Source organism: Macrobrachium nipponense, chromosome 25, assembly GCF_015104395.2.
Source record: "Macrobrachium nipponense isolate FS-2020 chromosome 25, ASM1510439v2, whole genome shotgun sequence".
Taxonomy (NCBI): domain Eukaryota; kingdom Metazoa; phylum Arthropoda; class Malacostraca; order Decapoda; family Palaemonidae; genus Macrobrachium; species Macrobrachium nipponense.
In genome coordinates, this window is record NC_087214.1 from 78,199,241 (window position 1) to 78,218,647 (window position 19,407).

The window sequence follows — 19,407 nt, forward strand, 5'->3', positions numbered from 1 at the left end:
AAGAAGAACAAATTCTAAGGCTTTCCAAATCAGTTTACACAATTTTTCTATTTCTTCATATAAAGGGCATTGAAAAAAAATTAAACTTTATTTTTTTTTTATTCTGGAAATCGCCATGAATTGAGTCCTTTTATCTTGTAACATTTTCAGAGAGAAGAAAAAGAAGATAATTTTGACTATAATATTGATATTTCAAGGCCTCTTTGTGGCGTACACCTCCACCCCATCCAGCAACCCCAAGTAAGTAGTGCCTGGTGGAACCTTCTGGATGCTGAGATATCTTCCAAGGACCCCTCGTGAGTGGCAGGCCAGGTACTGCTGAGACAATGAGTAAGGACCGGTGTATCTGGCCAGCAAGGCGTAGGACGAGAAGTCCCCCGTTGTCAGATTGTCCCTGCCAAGGCGGATCTGGAAGGAACGATTAGGTCAATCATTGTTATCATCTGCGTATTCTTCTTCTACGGAAAACTCTCTAAAGGAATTACTGTAGTTTGCATCGTAGTATTAGGTGCAAACACCCCTACAAAGGATCATAGATTTTATGTACCAAGTGTAAACCGTTTTAGCTTAATTTAAAAAAAAGTTCACACTTATAATTCATGCATTTGTACCTGAGTTAATGTATCGTTAACATGATATATAATCTACCTTTTCATAACTGCAGTTTCAAGAAATCTTAACTATCATAACTCATTTCGGTCACATGACTTACTATATGGAAAAAAAAAAAATAGTGTGGAGGATGGCTGGGTGGGGGTAAGACATCACTGGCACCATATTGGGTGGGGTTTGGAAGGGGGTGACATGTAAATTGAAACAATGAAATGCTAAGTACTCTGTCTCATTGTTTCACTGTTTCCCTCGTGGCTGTAACTGTTTGTAAAATCACCTTTTCTTGATTTAAAAGCAAAACATATTTATATATACATCATTTTACATATATATATATATATATATATATATATTATATATATATATATATATATATATATATATTATACATTGGCATTGCATCCGTAAATTTGTGTATATATTTTTCTAACTTTCACATATTCAGTCACAAGAGGCTTTTAAGGATGAATAATTCATTATCTCTCGCCAGAGGGAAATCCATCCTGACCATGAATCGAACCCGTGCTGTGATTTGGTAGAAAGAAAGAGATTTATTTGTACCTCAATGTTTTTGTTGAACTGGTTGCCATTAGGAAGGATCCTGACCAGATACGTTCCGGACTTCTCCCAAATCGACTGTCCAGAAAGGGTTTACTTGACCTCAGAGTGGTATAAGGTTGTTACGTTTCCGTCGACTGCATTTTCTTTTACATGGTTCCTGTCGGTGAAAAGAAATATATATATATATATATATATATATATATATATATATATATATATATATATATATATATATAGTATATATATATATATATATATATATATATATATATACTCGGGCATCACACTAATAGATGAAGGTAGGCAGGAACACACAGGAATTTTACATTACGGCATTTATTCCGACGTTTCCCAATACATTATTGCATCCTCAAGGAATTCTAAGATGTAAGTAAGATCATTTTTAAAACTTTTTAAAAGATTACAAAATTAAAAACAATAGTTATCTATAAGTCAATTTAAAAGGAGACCATATTTAAAACACACATAAGTTAATTTAAAACACAAGTTACATAAATTTTTAAAAAACTATGAAATTGAACATTAATATACAAGGATTTATTTTTTTAAATCAATAATAATAATAATAATAATAATAATAATAATAATAATAATAATAATAATATAATAATGTATTACGAAACGTCGGAATAAATGCCGTAATGTCAAATTGCTGTGTGTTCCTGCCTGCCTTCATCTACTTATATATATATATATATATATATATATATATATATATATATATATATATATATATATATATATATATATATACACATACTATATATAAGCTTGGATCTCATACCATAAGCACCTACTCTTAAGTGTCCATAGCAATAAGTTAATTATCTGACACCGTGTATCATGATGCAGAGGATATATTGTTTCTCTCTCCCTCACACTCATATATATGTATATATATATATATATATATATATATATATATATATATATATATATATATATATATATATATATATTTTTGAATGTGTGTGTATTTTTAATCAAGTGGATCCTCACGGACACTGCTGACTAGTGAAGGTGTTCTTTCCCCTGGCGACTTCCTCCAACAGAGCGGGAGAAGTTTTCCTGGCGAATACCAGAGTCGAATAGGAAGCTTCATTGAGGCCGTCGTATGTGGAACAAGTCTTACCTGTTTAGAGCAAGTATGAGCAGTCTGTTAGTCATCACTACTACAGCTACAATAATAATAATAATACTAGTAATGATAATAATAATATGCTGGAAGTAAACCCTCTTTTAAACATGTTTTATCAAAAGTGATTGCTGCCTCAGCTGCATTAATTTTCTAAAGGTTCTTCTCTATTTTTCTAATTATTGTTTTCTCTTGTTGCTTAAACTGGTGAGCAACGCACCGAAGGTTGACATATCTCAATTATGTAATAGTCAAAGCTTTTACATATTTTTTTTTATTTTACTACCGCTACCATTAGTATATCATTGTGTACCTTAAAGAATAATAATAATAATAATAATAATAATAATAATAATAATAATAATAATAATAATAATAATAATAAAGTAGAATGGAATGCTAGTCGTACTCACTTTGGTAAACAAACATCGTCGACCTTGATTTGCTTGCGTGGAGAGAACACATCAATTTGCTGGGGACTGAGACGTTGGCCACATTTGCAGGAGGGTCCTTCATGCAATATTCAGGAGCTATCCAGGTTTCAGTTCCTTCTGCCACCATGTTATCCCATACCACAGCAGATCAAGGGAATCCAAAACAAATGCAAGTGAAATATCCCGGTGAATCTCAGATTACTGTTCGCCATATTGCCCAGCCTGAAATTTTAGTGGTTTATATATATAATTAGCTGAAGGCGCCTGGAAAGTTCAAAATGAAACGACAGAGTACCAAGTGCTTTCGTGTATTTTGAACACATTTTTGTGACCCTAAGATGTGTTAAAAATACACGAAAGTACTCGGCACTCTGTCGTTTCATTTTGAACTTTCCCAGTGGCTTCAGTTAATAAACAAAATCGCGTGATAGTTTGATGCACCTTTCCACCTAGATTGGAACTCACAGCAGTCTACCACTACTACATAATCTCTAGTTTAAGTCGTCTCAAGCACAATGCTTCTGGCGGGGCGGGGGGGGAGGGGATACTACCGATCACACGCACATCGTTTCTGCGAAGTATCTTTCAAACGATCAAGTAACCGATTCCTCAGGAGGGATATTGCTACTTCAACGAAGGTTTTTCGTGCATCAGCAAGACTATATTGACTGAAGTGCAAGGTGGCCATTGATCGCAGATTTGGTCGCAAGACCGGATCGGAGTAGGCTTCTATAAAAGAGAAAGTTTGCTCTCGGCAGCCGAGCAGCAGTCACCAACCCTTAAGGTGCAATCGCTGGAGAGAGACGACCTTTACGCCGTCGAGTTTTCGGGCGAACGATTGGCTACTTGAAAGGGAGTGTTTCTCTCGTTGAAATTTACTCGAGGAACTTAAATGACATCGTGGAGGCTATAGTGGATTCACATCACCCGTGCATGTGATGCCCAGGCCAGTCCCTTATGACGCTCTTGATTGGCTTCGGATAAGCCAATCACAGGGCTGAAAACTTTCAGTCTCTCTCTTAAGAATTCACAAAGGCAGGATGTATGTTCCACCTCTCCTGAGGGATACGTCTTTCAAAATTATCCCTCAGGAGAGGTGGAACATACATCCTGCCGATGTGAACTCTGGAGAGAGACTGAGAGTTTCCAGCCCTGTAATTGCCTTATCAACAGCCAATGAGGAGAGTCGTAAGGGAATGGCCCAGGCATCAGATGCACGGGTGATGTGAATTTACTATAGCATAGTTATCTCCTCGTGGATATGGAGATTTGCTGTCAATTGATTCATGAAGCAACACTTTTTAGAGAGTGAGAAAGGCTTCGACAAGAGACGACACCACATTTCAGACTTTCTGCAGTGCTTCAACAGATATTTCTTCTTCACAAGTAGAACCTGAGTACTGAATTCAGTTCTCAAGGCTTGGAGGCAATTATTCCAGACCCCTGTCACATCACATGGACTTCACTTCAGAAAATTTATCTGAATTTCCGAGCTTTTAGTTTTAATGAACATATCATTAATATTGTGTACATTTATACACACACATACATGCAAGCTAGTAATGAAATATTTGCTTATGAAATCATAAAAAAATCGGCCATAGCTACCAACTTAATAGCATACATATACATATATCTTAAAAAAGGTGTGGTAGTGAACTGTTAATCTCAGCTTTTTCTGGTAAGAGATAGGGCGCTTAGTGACAAGCACTAGGCTCCTTGAAGAGTGCTGAAATGAAAAACAGCTAGAAATGATGACCAATGCGATCTGAGGTCGGCAACACCTCAGAAATCACATGCTTGGGATTGATTGATTGATTGATTTGTTAGTTCTTATTGGCATTGCAATGAAGAGGTTATTGACGCCACACATGCTTGGGACATGCAGGCACACATCATTTCTATGCGCTCCGCAAGGCGTGTTTGTGTGTGTGTGCGTTCATAGCGTATGATGTATGGGCTTAGTGATAGAAAATGAAAAGAGGAGAGGACACTCTTTGATTGCTTGTGTCAGTGTGCAGAACACACCTGGAGGAGGTTTGAGAACGCCCATCGAATAAGGTAACGTAAGATAAGACTGAAAAAGTTCACCTTTGAAGTGAAAAGAGAAAGAGAAGTGTGGTGCATACACATTCATTTTGATTAACTTTCACATGTGGAGTGGGGTAATAAATATGGTCTCTTTATTTCAGATGGGCTCAATGGCACCATATAAGAAAATGGGTTCCCTAAGACTTAATTGACTATTAAAAATGGTGTAGTTAATCAGACTTAAACCTGGTTCAGGAGAGGAAAATGACAGTTTACGGTTTTTTGGGGGGTCAGACTATTCATTTAATTCCACTTTAATGTATTCATTTTGTTCCACGTTAATGTTAGCTAGTCTGGGAAATAGAAAGTATATTTTTGTATCTACAAGGGTTTATTGGCCTAGTCTTCCATTTCAGTTTCAGTTACAGATTGAGGGTAGGCAGTTGCTTGTTAGCAGTTTCTTTCATTTGTCTAAATGAGTATCATTTGGTTCTAAAAACTCGTTTAAGATATATATATATATATATATATATATATATATATATATATATATATATATATAGGTATATGTATATATATATATATGTATATATATATATATATATATATATATATAGATATATATATATATATGTATATATATATGTATATATATATATATATATATATATATATATATATATATATATATATATATATATATATATATATATATATATATATATATATATATATATATATATATATATATATATATATATATATATATATATATATATATATATATATATATATATATATATATATATATATATACATATATCATAGTATATATATATATATATATATATATATATAGATATATATACACACACACACATATATATATATATATGTGTATATATATATATATATATATATATATATATAATATATATATATATATATATATATATCTTAAACGAGTTTTTAGAACCAAATGATACTCATTTAGACAAATGAGTATCATTTGTCTAAATGATATATATATGAATAACTTGATCACGAGGTATATAAAACGTGATGCTATGTATAAATAAAGGTTTATGCCGCGAAGGAAAAAATGAAAAAGCGAGATAGCCGATTACTTTCGGTCCTGTTCAGACCCTTTACTAAGGCAAACTGATTTTACAGAGGAAAACATAGTCAAAAGAAGGCTTAATATACAAACTGACACTACAAGATTAGCAATAAGGGCAATTTCACTCTACAGAAACGAGAAAACGCTTGAGGGTAGCCACACCTTGGAGGATACACGCAGTAACAAGTTATTCTTCCAGAAAACAGTACATTTTGAAAAAACAAGGAAGCATATACAATTTAATATCATGAAATTCACACAAATTTTCCCAAAAAATTATTATTAATGAAAAGACGAAAGAAAATATAAATATATATATCGAGCAGGCGTTTCCCCTCGTTTCTGTAGAGTTGAAATCGCCCTTATTGCTAATCTTGTAGTGTCAGTTTGGATATTAACCCTTTAAAGTCCACCCTGGGTTTTATGGGAAACATTAAAAAATCTTCTAGTATGTTGTAGTATTAGTAAATACAAGACCTTTTTACTCCTGTGTACTTTTACAAAATTTCCAAAGTAGCGAAACAAATAATTGCATGCAATGAAGTATCCCGTATGGGTGCCTCGGGCGCTCTTAGGCGGTACCACGCTCATCCCGTATGGGATCTATTGGGCCGTGCGGGCAACTTTTTCAAGTTTATAATACTGTTAATTTGCCCATAAATCATGTGATTATTATTATTTATTCATTTTTTTTGTTCCACAATGTATGATAGAAACACTTGATATGGCTTTGTTACAATTTAATTGAATATAAAAATAAATATACATTAGATACAAAAATAGTATAAAAATACAGAAAACTCTATAAAAAACTCTAATCAAAAACTCTAATACAAAAATAGTAAAAAAAATACACAAAACACTATAAACAACTATCATAACAAACAACTTACTTAGAAATCTTATGGAACAAAGCAAAACAATTTCTTTCTTCAGTAAGCAAAGGGCAACCTTGCAATCCTCACACATCCAGCGGGAACTGTGGCCTGCACCAGAACAGAAAACTTGCAGGTCTGCCTCATGGTGACACGCTTTGGCATGTGTAGGGCAGTGGCATTCTGGCATGTCTCAATATTTTGCAAAACTACCTGTTGGCCCCTTCTTGGCAAAGCAAAATCTCTAGTGCCAAGAGAATTCCTGGCACCAGGCTTCTGATGAATGTAGTCGGGCAGGGGCATGGATATCAATGTTTTCCTTCTTCCATTCATCAGCATGAGACCTCTTAGGGTTAGGCTCAGGTTCCTCTTCCATAGGCATCGCTTGAGAGACAACATTGACCTTGCGATCTGAAACAAGATAAAGTAACATTAGTGAAACAGTAAATGAATCGTGTGTGCATGCATGTGTGCTTGTGTGTGCATGCATGTGTGTGCATGTGTATGTCAAGTGAGTATGCATGTGCGTGTGCATGTGTGTGCACGTGTATGTCAGTGAGTATGCAAGTAAACAAATAAGTTTTTAAAATACCCATTGTTTACAAACCATTTAAAGGGCAACAAATTTAAATACCATTATAACAACGAGACATTTAAATACAATGTTTACAACACATTTCTCTCTCTCTCTCGCTCTCTCTCTCGTCTCTCTCTCGTCTCTCTTCTCTCTCTCTCTCTAAGGATGTCCTCAATAACTACCTCTAGAGTTAGGAAGGTCAAAGGCACCGTCCTGAGTAAGGCCTTCGTCAGGAACGTAGGTAGGGTCGTCATCATCACTGTCAATGTCCAAAGGGCTCATGTCGATATCACTTGATTCAGCGTCGTCAGGGGCTACCCATGTTACACGTTCCTGAGTCTCCAATGCAGCATTGCGTTGCCCAGAAAACATACTGCTTTGTAACTGCAAAAATAAAAAAACTATTTTAAAATCATGTAATGAAAAAAAGTAACTTTCCCTAACAAAAACCTATCATTCAATCCCTTGTAAGGTAATCATTTATATGCACATGAGCCTAACATCTATAAAGCATCACTGTTATATCTAGAAATATTGTTAAAATTATTCACAAATGTCTAAAACACGCACTAAAAAAATTACTTGACGTCGTATTCTACTGGCCGTTGTAACCGTTACGGTCCGATACATCCCTCATGGGATGAGCGTGGTCCGCCTAAGAACGACCGAAGTATCCCGCAAGGGATCTATACTTTTTTTTTTTGTCACTACGACACGTCAGTAACACTACAGCCCTTCAAACAACATCATCAAGGTAAGTATATCACTAGGCTTCACTATCCCACAGTCACTGTGTGCTTACCATGATTACGAAGTTCGGAGGGGGGGGAAACTTGGAGGTTACTGCGGCACGTCTTGACTGTTTTCCAACTTGCGCACGACTGAGGTGTCTGTCGAAGGCCCTCCAGTCTTTGTGCGAGGGCCTGGTGGCTTCTGATTGGTTGATTCGAAGAGCAGAGGAGTGTAGCTATGAGTTGCCAAAGCGTCAATTTCATACAAGCTCAAACTTGTTCACCACGACTACCCGAAAGTAGCTGTTTAAAGATCCCAAATTGGGATCTCTGGTCGTTAAAGGGTTAAGCCTTCTTTTGACTATGTTTTCCTCTGTAAAATCAGTTTGCCTTAGTAAAGGGTCTGAACAGGACCGAAAGTACTCGGTTATCTCGCTTTTCATTTTTTCCTTCGTGGCAAAAACCTTTATTGAGATATATATATATATATATATATATATATATATATATTATATATATATATATATATATATATATAAATATATATATATATATAATATATATATATATATATATATATATATATATATATATATATATATATATATATATAGCAAAGTTGAGGGTGGTTCTATCAATCCAGTAAACAGCAATTTGGTGTGAAGAGGAAGGACAATTCTTCATTCCTTTCAAAGTACTTTATGTAGCTGCTGACGTTTCAAGATGTTTGGTCCATTTTCAAAGCTATATAATAAAATAAAAAACAGACTCAGAATAAAATAAAGAATAAAAAAGAATAAAAAGTTTTTCACATACAACATAAATCATCATACAATAAAAAAGGAAGGAGATTTACCAAATGTTGCTGAGGGCACAGACCGAGTGACAGTTCGGGCCAGGTTCAGCTTCGACTTAAACTCACGAGAGGTCTAGAGGTGTTTGAGGTGGTCTGAGTATTTAGTTGGGGGACAAGCTGTTTAATAAAAAGCGATTCTAAAATTGCTAGTTGTTGGTCGTTCGGAGTTCGGCCTATGATTTTAAATCTTTGTAATTGACATCGAATTTACATTTCTTTGCATGTTCACGTATGCAGGAGAATTCTGGGTTTGATCATTTAACAGCAGTTCTGTAACTGACGCCTCGATGAGAATCCAATGTCACTTTTAACAACCTGCGGATGGATCCGACATATTTTCCCAAGGTTACATCTGGGGCAATTAAATAGGTAAATGACTCCCGAGGACATCAGGGAGGTGAAAAGTTTCTCTTTATTTGAAAGATGATCTTATGGTCATTGGATTACAAAGTATTAGCTTTAGGTTCATTGCTGGTAAAAAACATCTATTAACTGCCGTCATTCTCTATAGAAATTTTTTATCACGAATGAGCGGGATGCTTGCATATAGTCATAATTTAGGTTACTTGTGGGTAATTCACAGTTTTGGATGGAAATAACATTATTCAAAATTTTCAAATTTGTAAAGCTTTTTGTTGAAACAAATTCTGGATGGAAAGCAGTTGTCAATAAAGTACTGATGAGGTAAAGAATTTCATTATGGAAATTGTTGCCAGTCCAGATGTTATATTGAAAGCCCTGTGGAAGAGGGTTGATAAGGAATTTAGTTTAAAATTATAAAAACAATGACTATAAAAATTAGAACCCAGGCCTGTGAAAGTTTTCTTTCTAAAAATCGTAGTATTAAAATGATCATCGTGTCTATAAACCATTACATCTAGGAGAAATGTTTGTTTTCCTTTTCTTAATATTCAATCGTAAAATGAGATCTTATCTTATATCCAAGGATGTAAATGAATACATTTACATCCTTGTACCTTATTATTCACCTGAGTTTCCTAAAAGACCCTCAATCTTGTCTGCTACTGTTTGGATTCATTCTCGGAGGCTTAAATGCTATATCCATGAACAGGAACCCACAAGCTAACGTTAGGTAATGGACCCTCGCGGATAACTGTCACAAGCAGATACTGTAAACGAGGCAAGAAAGCCATTCATCAATGCCTGAGCGCAAACGTAACTAAAAAAATATATATATTTATGTATTTTTTGTGTACAGTGTATAATGCTGTACAAGCCGTAGCCCATAAAGCTTTCAGCCACGGCCCGTGGTGAACTGTCCTTTAGAGTTGCCAGACGAACGATTATGGCTAACTAACCTTAAATTAAAAACTACTTGAGGTTAGAGGGCTGCAATTCGGTATGTTTGATGATTGGAGGATAGATGATCACATACCAATTTGCAGCCCTCTAGCCACGGGAGTAAAGATCTCAGAGGCAAGAGAAACAATCCATGTGGACAAAGCCGTCACAATTTTTTTCAGAAAACTACAACTTAAAATCCCTAACGTTATGAAGGTAACCTACCAGGAACTGTTATTGCTGATGAGAGAAGGTCTGGATGAATAATTTCAGGTGATGGAATGACACCTAGGCCCCAGCAGAGCAAGGAAGAAGGCGCTAAAACCAACTGGCCGTTTGCTAACAACCAGTCCAAGCGCCAGTGACGAAAACGATTGGTCTCTTGGGTCCTTCACCCAGGCAGGGCAGCCTCGCTCGGAGAACCTAGCCTGCTGAAATCGTGGCGGTGATCTTTTCATGAAATCTCAATCTTCAGATCAATACACAGTCGTCGCCAGAGAAAAATTTGAGTAATGACTATCAATCAGACGATAAAGTCGGTTAATCGCTACAAGAAATCTAGAACTCTAGAAAAAAAGAAGATCATTATTCAGGTGAAAAATTGTACCTGAGTGATAATTTAACACCTCGACTCCTGCCGAAAGGAATCTCTTCAATGACGCCAGTTCTTTTCATTGTAGATTTATAACTGTACCTCTCTCTCTCTCTCTCTCTCTCTCTCTCTCTCTCTCATGATGAAAGGGCAAAAAAATCTTTTGCTATTGATATGCAATCTTAGTAAGAGTGCTTTTGAGTGACCAGCACAACATTTACGAGACTGAGGTGACCTTCAGCGGTGGGACACTTTTGTAATCATGACTTTCAGGCAAACAGTCACCCTCAGGGATTTTTTGGAATCATGTTTCTTCAAGGGTTCATTCTGGCGCTTTCTACTTGACGATACGAAGTCATGATTGAAAGACCATAATAAAGCACTGCTGACTATGGGCGGGAATGTTTATTGCAATAAAGACCATGCTATATATTAGCATCTGCGTCAGTTATAAAGTGAAATATGATCAAAACCTTTGCAGAACTAAAGAAAAGCAAATGCCGCACAACCACACATGCACATTATATATATATATATATATATATATATATATATATATATATATATATATATATATATATATACATATATATATTAGTTGATAATAATTTCGTCCCACATGGGATCGAACCACCGTCCAAGGTGACGGGAACGAAATCAGAACAGACAGTGACGCTATCAATTCAGCCAACAGAGACTCTATAAGTTTATATCGAATCTGACCTTACAAATCACCCTCGAACTCGGTGTTTTCGTAATTAGAATCGATATGAAACCCCGTCTACCATGTTAGCATATTCGAGCGTTTGACACACGTAGCCTTGTTATGAATAATTTATCACATCATCCGTGATTCATTCCATTGTGACCTTTCTCTCTTTGATTCTGTATTTTGCTAGTATAAAAATTTATGTTTTGGTGTTTTGTCTCTATTTTAGGTAGAAAAATGACTTATTGAGTTAATCTGAAACATCCCTATGGAATTAGAAATGTTGACTGGCTGTTCCTAGTGAGATCAGATTTCCTAGGAATTACTCTAGTATATATATATATATATATATATATATATATATATATATATATATATATATATATATATATATGTGTGTGTGTGTGTGTGTGTGTGTGTGTGTGTGTGTGTGTGCGTATGTGTTTATTTTAATATGAAATAGCAGTAGGATCATTAGTAATATATATAAATTAATAAAAGTGCTCTTACGTTTCTTCTACGCTTAAAGAACGATTTGAAACTCTCTGGCAAACAACAACGCAGAAAGACGTCAATATTCCATTACCTGTTCACCACATTAGTTCTAAAGTCTACCGGCAGCACTAGTTCAAGGGCGATGGGGAAAGGGGAGGGGTGGGTGGGGGTATAGGAAGGGAGGGAAGGAGGAGTGAAGGGAAGGGTAAGGGGGTTGGGAGGAGGGAGTGGGGAGGGGGAAGGGAACGCAACTTAAGTAACACTTGTTCTGTGCTTCAATTGTGCAAACAAAAAAAAAAAAAAATAAACATACAAAGGTTTTCAGAGTTTAGTATCTATATAATATATATATATATGTGTGTGTGTGTGTGTTTGTGTGCGTGTATTGTGTTTTGATTTTGGTAATGGTAATGCAAAATCCAAATCAACGCCAAAACATGGAAGACAAAAAAAAACAATTCTTCTCAAGACCAGAACATATCAAAATACCTGCAGCTCTCATTCTACATTTCAGATAAGAGTTTAAAAAACCGCTACGAGATTCTTGAAGATTTAGAGGACCAAAACAGTAATGAAAATGATCTTGAAAAGTTGAATAATGACACCATTATCCCATTGAAAGGAGTAGCAAAGAAGTTCCAAGACAGAAAGCCCCCACCGACAGCAGCAAATTCTCTGGAGCAGAGACAAAGAATCTCGTGAAAAATCGTAGAAATCTCAATTAAATTATTAGCATCGCAGTTCCACTGCATCTTATATATATATATATATATATATATATATATATATATATATATATATATATATATATATATATATATATATATCACATATCAATTCAAGCTACAAAGGTCCTTTAATATCTAAATTCACTTTACCTCCCAAATGATATATTTTTCATATATGTACCGAAGGGGAATTTTTAAGTTGATAACAATTTCGTCCCCCCATGGGATCGAACCACCGTCCAGGTGGACGGGGACGAAATCAGGACAGTCAGTGACGCTATCCAATATCATATGTACTCGAAGGGGAATTTTTTAAGTTGATAACAATTTCGTCCCCCATGGGATCGACCACCGTCCAGGTATATATGTATGTATATATATATATATATATATATATATATATATATATATATATATATATATATATATATACATATACATACATGTGTATATCAAATATTATATATATAGTATATTATATTATATATATATATATATATATATATATATATGTACTATATATATATATATATATTCTATATATATATCTAGATATCTTTTTATATATATATATCCTAGGTATATATATATATAATATATATATATGTATCTATATATATATATTCATATATATATATATATATAGTATATATAGCCCTATATATATCTATATATTATATATACTATGTATATATATCTATATATACTATATATATATGTATATATTATAACTCGATTCTTATATTATATTTTTAGTATATAATATATATATATATATATATATATTATATAGTGTATCTATATATACATGTATATGTAATACATATATATATATATATATTATATATATATATATATATTATGTATATAATATATACATGTATATATATATATATATATATATATATATATATATATATTATACATGTATGTATGTATATATATATATATATATATATACATGTATGTATGTATATATATATATATATATATATATATATATATATACATACATACATACATACTATATATATATATATATATATATTATATATATATATATATATATATATATATATATATATATATATATATATATGTTATGGGTGTAAATGACCCTATTCAACTAAAAGGAGAGAACTCCTTTCTGATAGCGTAACCTAACTTTTGTTGTTTGTCCCATCGCCTGCCATCCCTGTAGCTAGCTAAAAATCAATCATTAACTCTTAGGCGAATTCAACTCTCGCTATCCGAAAATATAATCTTTATTTCCCAAATAACTAACATGAAAAATCAAATAAAATGAATTAAAGAATCATATTGGATAAAACGAATTAAAGAATCCCCAAAATCATTAAAGCACTATTACTGCCTAGTATAACCACACTGGACAACACTATCCCCCCTGTCAAACGACTCTATGGGTTTTTATCGATAAACATCAGATAAAAGTCTATAGAGAATTCATTATTAAGTAGCAACAATCGAACCCATCCTGAAATAAAGAAAGCCATTATCAAACGCTGAAATACAATGGATAAATGTCCTATAAATCTTTTCTACGTTTCCCCATTCACAGCATCTAAAATCAAAGGAATATGTAAAAGTTTCAAAGGTCTTTCTTTCACTGTACCTTATCTCCGTGGATCTCCAAGCACCTCCTTTGGCCGGTGGTTTCACACTCAACGTCCGTCGAATAATTCCCCCCATTAATTACCACACTAGGATTTTATTCCATTCATTTGCTCTACAGACATATGCACTTACACATGCTCATGGACATACGAATGCACGCACGAATGTATGCACGTGAATGTCTTTTTTTTTTTTTTTCTGTTCCGATGTACGTGCGTTTTCCATTTCACGTGGACTCTCTTGTCCTCTGACGTCACAGTCAAGTGAGCTTCCCGCTATTCAGGTCATTGTGCGCCCGCGATCTCTCTGGTGTGATCGATATTGTTTCATAAAATTTTGTTCTGAGTGCGCGTCTAAAGAATTCGCTGTTTTGCCCATGTCTCAGCCACTACATAACACTCGAGGTAGGCCTGTTTTCGCCTCCAACTGCCTGTCACTCGCTATCGACCTCATTTTGATTTATTAATTGTATATCATATATGCCTAGCGTTCATTCCCATTACATATATTTATATATATATATATATATATGAATTAATTATCACATCACCGTGATCCATATAAAATCATTCGAGCTGCGCAATGTCCTTTAATATCTAATTCGCTCTACCTCGGAATTAATATATTTTCAAATTATTTACAAATACGAAAATATATTACTACCGAGGGTAGAGCGAATAGACATTAAAGGACAGTTGTAGCTCGAATAATATATTTTAAAGACACATGAATGGGTTGTTAACCTTAGCTGGATTCCTGGAAGATGCTGAAATGAAAAACAGACAGGACAGTTTATCCGTGCACTTTGTGGTCAATGACACCTCAAAGATCACGAGTTTTGGGCATGAAGTTTGCATGCCTCTTGTGTGCGTGTTCGTAACGAACAGAAAATGACATATAGTCGGAAGAACAATTGTTAAGGTTGGAACTCACTGATTGTGTTTGACAGAGACCACAGCATGGGATGTTCGACTTGTTATCAAGGAATGACGAATGGGAAAGCACCGGGACCAGATAACATCACATTGGACCTAATAAACAGATGCTGATGAGCCAATCCAAGTCAAACTGGCGCGACTATTCGATGAATGTCTGAAGAAGAGCAAAATGCCAGAAGAGTGGAAGAAAGCCATCCTCATTCTACCGTACAAAAAAAAGGTAACATCGGGACATGAGCAACCAACGACCAATCAGCCTCCTTAATGTTATTTATAAGATCTTCACCAGAGTTTATCACTAATCGAATTGCAAGTAAGCTTGATGGAAATCAGCCAAGGGAACAAGCAGGCTTTAGAAGAGGCTACTTCACAATGACTATCTACAAACAGTAAACCAGATCATTGAGAAAACAAACGAGTATAAAATCCCACTAGTAGTCGCACTTGTAGATTACACCAAAGCGTTTGACTCGGTCGAAACTGAGGAGGTCATGTCAGCGGTGGAAGAACAGGGAGTTGACTCAGTCTACATCAATGTCCTCCATCACAATGTTTTACCATGCACCATTATTTATTCGCCTCCACAAGGACTCAGAACCATTCCAACTCAAGAGAGGAGTCAGACTAGGTGACACAAGCTCACCCAAACTGTTTACTCCCTGCCTGGAGAGAGATTCCGACAACTCAACTGGCAAGAAAAAGGAATAATAAATAGATGGAAATAATATAAAAGTCCACCTGCCAATGCTTTTGCTGGATGAACCTCATTATCGTTGCCCCCACCAAAGAAGAGCTTCAACAAATGCTCACCGAGCTCAATGCAGTAAACAAATCAGTAGGCCTCCGCATAAACTTCCGTAAGATCAAAGTCGTGAGCAACAAATACACTGAAAATGCAGATGACATACTTGACACTGAAAATCAACAATTGATGGAAGTGGACCACTACATCTACCTTGGATAACGAAAATCTCTACATGACGCCTCCAAAGAGAGCGAAATAAAAAGAAGAATAACCCTCGGTTGGTGGGCGTTTGGAAGAGCCAGGACAGCGTTAAAAAATAAGAAGATTCCCATCATCTTCTAAAGGAAAGTTTATGATCTGTGTATCCTCCCCACTGTCATCTATGGGGCAGAAACTTGGAATCTAAAAAAAAAAAACTTTCCTTTAAATTACGCACAATGCAGCAATCTAACAAAAAAAACTTCCCCTTAAATTACAAACAATGCAGAGGGCATATGAGAGAATTATGCTAGATCTAACTTTGAAGGATAGAAAAACAGCTAAATGGATACGTCAAAAAACTAAAGTAAAGGACATCCTTGAAACCATCAGTAAGTTCAAGTGGAACTGGATGGGGCACATTGCCAGGATGACAGACAACAGATGGACATCACGAACAACCTTCTGGACGCCCCAAGGATACACAAGAAACCGAGGAAGACAAACAACCCGATGGTGACAATGACTAGACCAACATGAACGACAGTGGCACAGAGCAGCGCAGGATAGAAATCTGTGGAGGAACCTGGGGAAGGTCTACATCCAACGAAGGACTTTTGAAGGCTGAAATGATGATGATGATATGTGTGTATGTTCATAAATGTGCATGAATTTCAGAAAATCCCGCCATTTGCGGATTAATGTCATGATACCTAATGCATGTAAGATTAATTGTCGTATTTCTGTTAATATATCCCTCTCGCTTTTTCCCTTCTGAAAATAGTACTACTACATGCTTTCAGGTACTTAGGCAAACAATAAAAAAGGAGAAATGTAGGATTCTGAAAAATAGTGATGGCTAAAAGAATGGAAGACGAGACTACCGGACTGGAATAGAAGGTTCGAGAAGAAAGTGGAGAATGGGAAATCAAGCCACCTGTGAAGGTCACGACAGGAATGAAGTTTCTCGCCTATTTCTTTGGCACGCTTGTTACTGTTAGAGCGTGTTACTTATATGGGTGTGTGTGTCCACAAGAAGCAGAGAGAGAGAGAGAGAGAGAGAGAGAGAGAGAGAGAGAGAGAGAGAGAGATTACTGAAAGTGATTTGTTTAATATTCAGTGTCTGACTCTCCGGACAATATCGTCACAGTTACATGCAAGATTCTTATGAAGGCTCTCGGGAAGATTTTATTCCTTGTTCCTTTGCGTTCAGGTCATTATCGTGAATGGAGATCGAACTGCGTCATGTCTTGACTTAAGATTTTTTTCTTCACCTCAATCAGACTCAAGGTCAGTTGAGACTTATGAATTTAGTATGGAAACATGACGACAATCAGTACAGAGAGTCTCTCGTGAGAGGGTATCGTCTTTTACTTCGCGGTTTCTAGTGTCATGCCTGTTCTTCCCGTCATTTTTCTCTCCTGTAAATGAATAACCTTTCAACAGTCAAGCTCCGAACTATTTCATAAACATTTTGAATGTGGGAAAAGCTGAGGCACCATAAATTCCGCTGTAGAACCTGTCTTCTGTGTTGGTAGTACCTAAGAAGAGTTCGCCAACATCAATCATTGTCGATACAAAAATATAAGACATCGTATCACGAGAAAGTGTCATTTATAATTCGGTTAATTGTTGACTTTATTAACAGCAGCAAAATATATTTGTTTTCTGGATGAACCTTCTGGTTGCTGTAACGATTTTGGAGATTAAACGGCGCATTCGTTGAACGGACCTATTTCATTATACAAATTCTACTGAACAAACAAAAAATAAATAAATAAATTTAATGTAAAAGCTGTTCTTATTGGCTCTCTAAAATGAAGCAATATTAATATCTTTTTATTTTTTGTTGGGAAAAACTCTCTATCGCGAGGGTATATATAATGTTCTTATAGGTCCACAATATTAAGAAATGTTGCGAGTTCGTGTATAATTTAAAAACCCTTTACAAAGTTTTACAAAGATGAACCCAGGGAAGCGTTCGAAAGCTTTTGTAAAGGGTTATCAAATTATACACGAACCCGCAACATTTCTTATTATTGAGGACCTCTCAGAACATTAATATCTTTCTTGGGGACTCTTGAACGTATACAAATCAGTATCATTTTTAATATTTACGACTTCTTTTGAACTCTGCCTTTCTGCATGCTATTGATTGCCAACCCCGTTTCCCGTAATTTAGGGTTGAAAATGACACGCGAGCCATAATGACTTATATAGATTTTCTGCAAATTAAGCACTGAACAGAATTTTAACGAGTTTTGGACATGAAAGAGAGAATTAGGTGTCTCATGATGATATTTTTCCTATCCGTCTGCTACAGTCGTTCTGGATATTTTGCTGGAACTGACTGAGTGATTTTCTAAGCGGATATTGTGGTATCCTTTCTTATTAAAAAATAAAATCAACTTTTTTTTTTCCCCAAGATCAATTTTCCTTACGAACGATTTTTGAACATGAGATTCACTGTTGTTATTGTGATAATTTACGCACCCACATATATACTACACTGCCAAAAGGCAAACTAGCCAATTACATTGCAGTCAATATGCCAAGAAAATCCATCAGAATTTGAGTCACTATAAACTGCCTGTATCTGGATTTAGACACTGACTGTAACACACACACACACACACACACACACACACACACACACACACACACACACACACACACACACACACATATATATATATATATATATATATATATATATATATATATATATATATATATGCTTAAAAAATCACAGTAGATGCACGTGACTTCATTAAATAAACGAATACCACAGGAAAGTAATAGTCAGAAATCCAAGCGCTTTCGTCTTTACCAAGACATTGTCAAGGAACAAATGAAACACTGTTGGAAAGAAAGTTATCAGGTAAACATCAAGATCAAGAATACCAGATGGTTGATTGTCAAAGTGTAAAAATCGAAGAGATAATCCAGGATTATCGATATCACACACGGTCACAAACCTAAACATAGATTTTAACCCTAATAGAAACTACAACGTATCCATATAGTCCAAAACATGTAAAAACTAAATATACTATAATTTTGTTGCTTATATTTATCTACAACTTTTTCATTATGAAGGCATCGAGTTTAA

General features: G+C 35.1%; 1 protein-coding gene and 2 long non-coding RNA genes across 3 annotated transcripts in view; all 3 read right to left on the reverse strand.

Moving 5' to 3' along the window:
• Positions 1–240: 240 nt before the first annotated feature.
• LOC135199567 (uncharacterized) overlaps positions 241–19,407 on the reverse strand; it is a 166,504-nt gene continuing 147,337 nt past the window's right edge. The window contains exon 5 of the long non-coding RNA XR_010311102.1: positions 241–408. This is a non-coding gene — a long non-coding RNA (uncharacterized LOC135199567). The remainder of the gene's footprint in view (positions 409–19,407) is intronic.
• Positions 1,195–2,899, reverse strand: LOC135199566 (uncharacterized). The gene is made up of 3 exons (XR_010311101.1): positions 2,743–2,899; positions 2,194–2,326; positions 1,195–1,330 (listed from the first exon to the last, which is right to left on the reverse strand). It is a non-coding gene; the product is annotated as an uncharacterized LOC135199566 (long non-coding RNA).
• Positions 7,034–8,397, reverse strand: LOC135198945 (uncharacterized). The gene is made up of 3 exons (XM_064226863.1): positions 8,169–8,397; positions 7,549–7,750; positions 7,034–7,200 (listed from the first exon to the last, which is right to left on the reverse strand). Exons 1-3 carry the CDS (start codon positions 8,169–8,171, stop codon positions 7,034–7,036), a joined length of 372 nt encoding a protein of 123 aa, XP_064082933.1. The 5' UTR covers positions 8,172–8,397.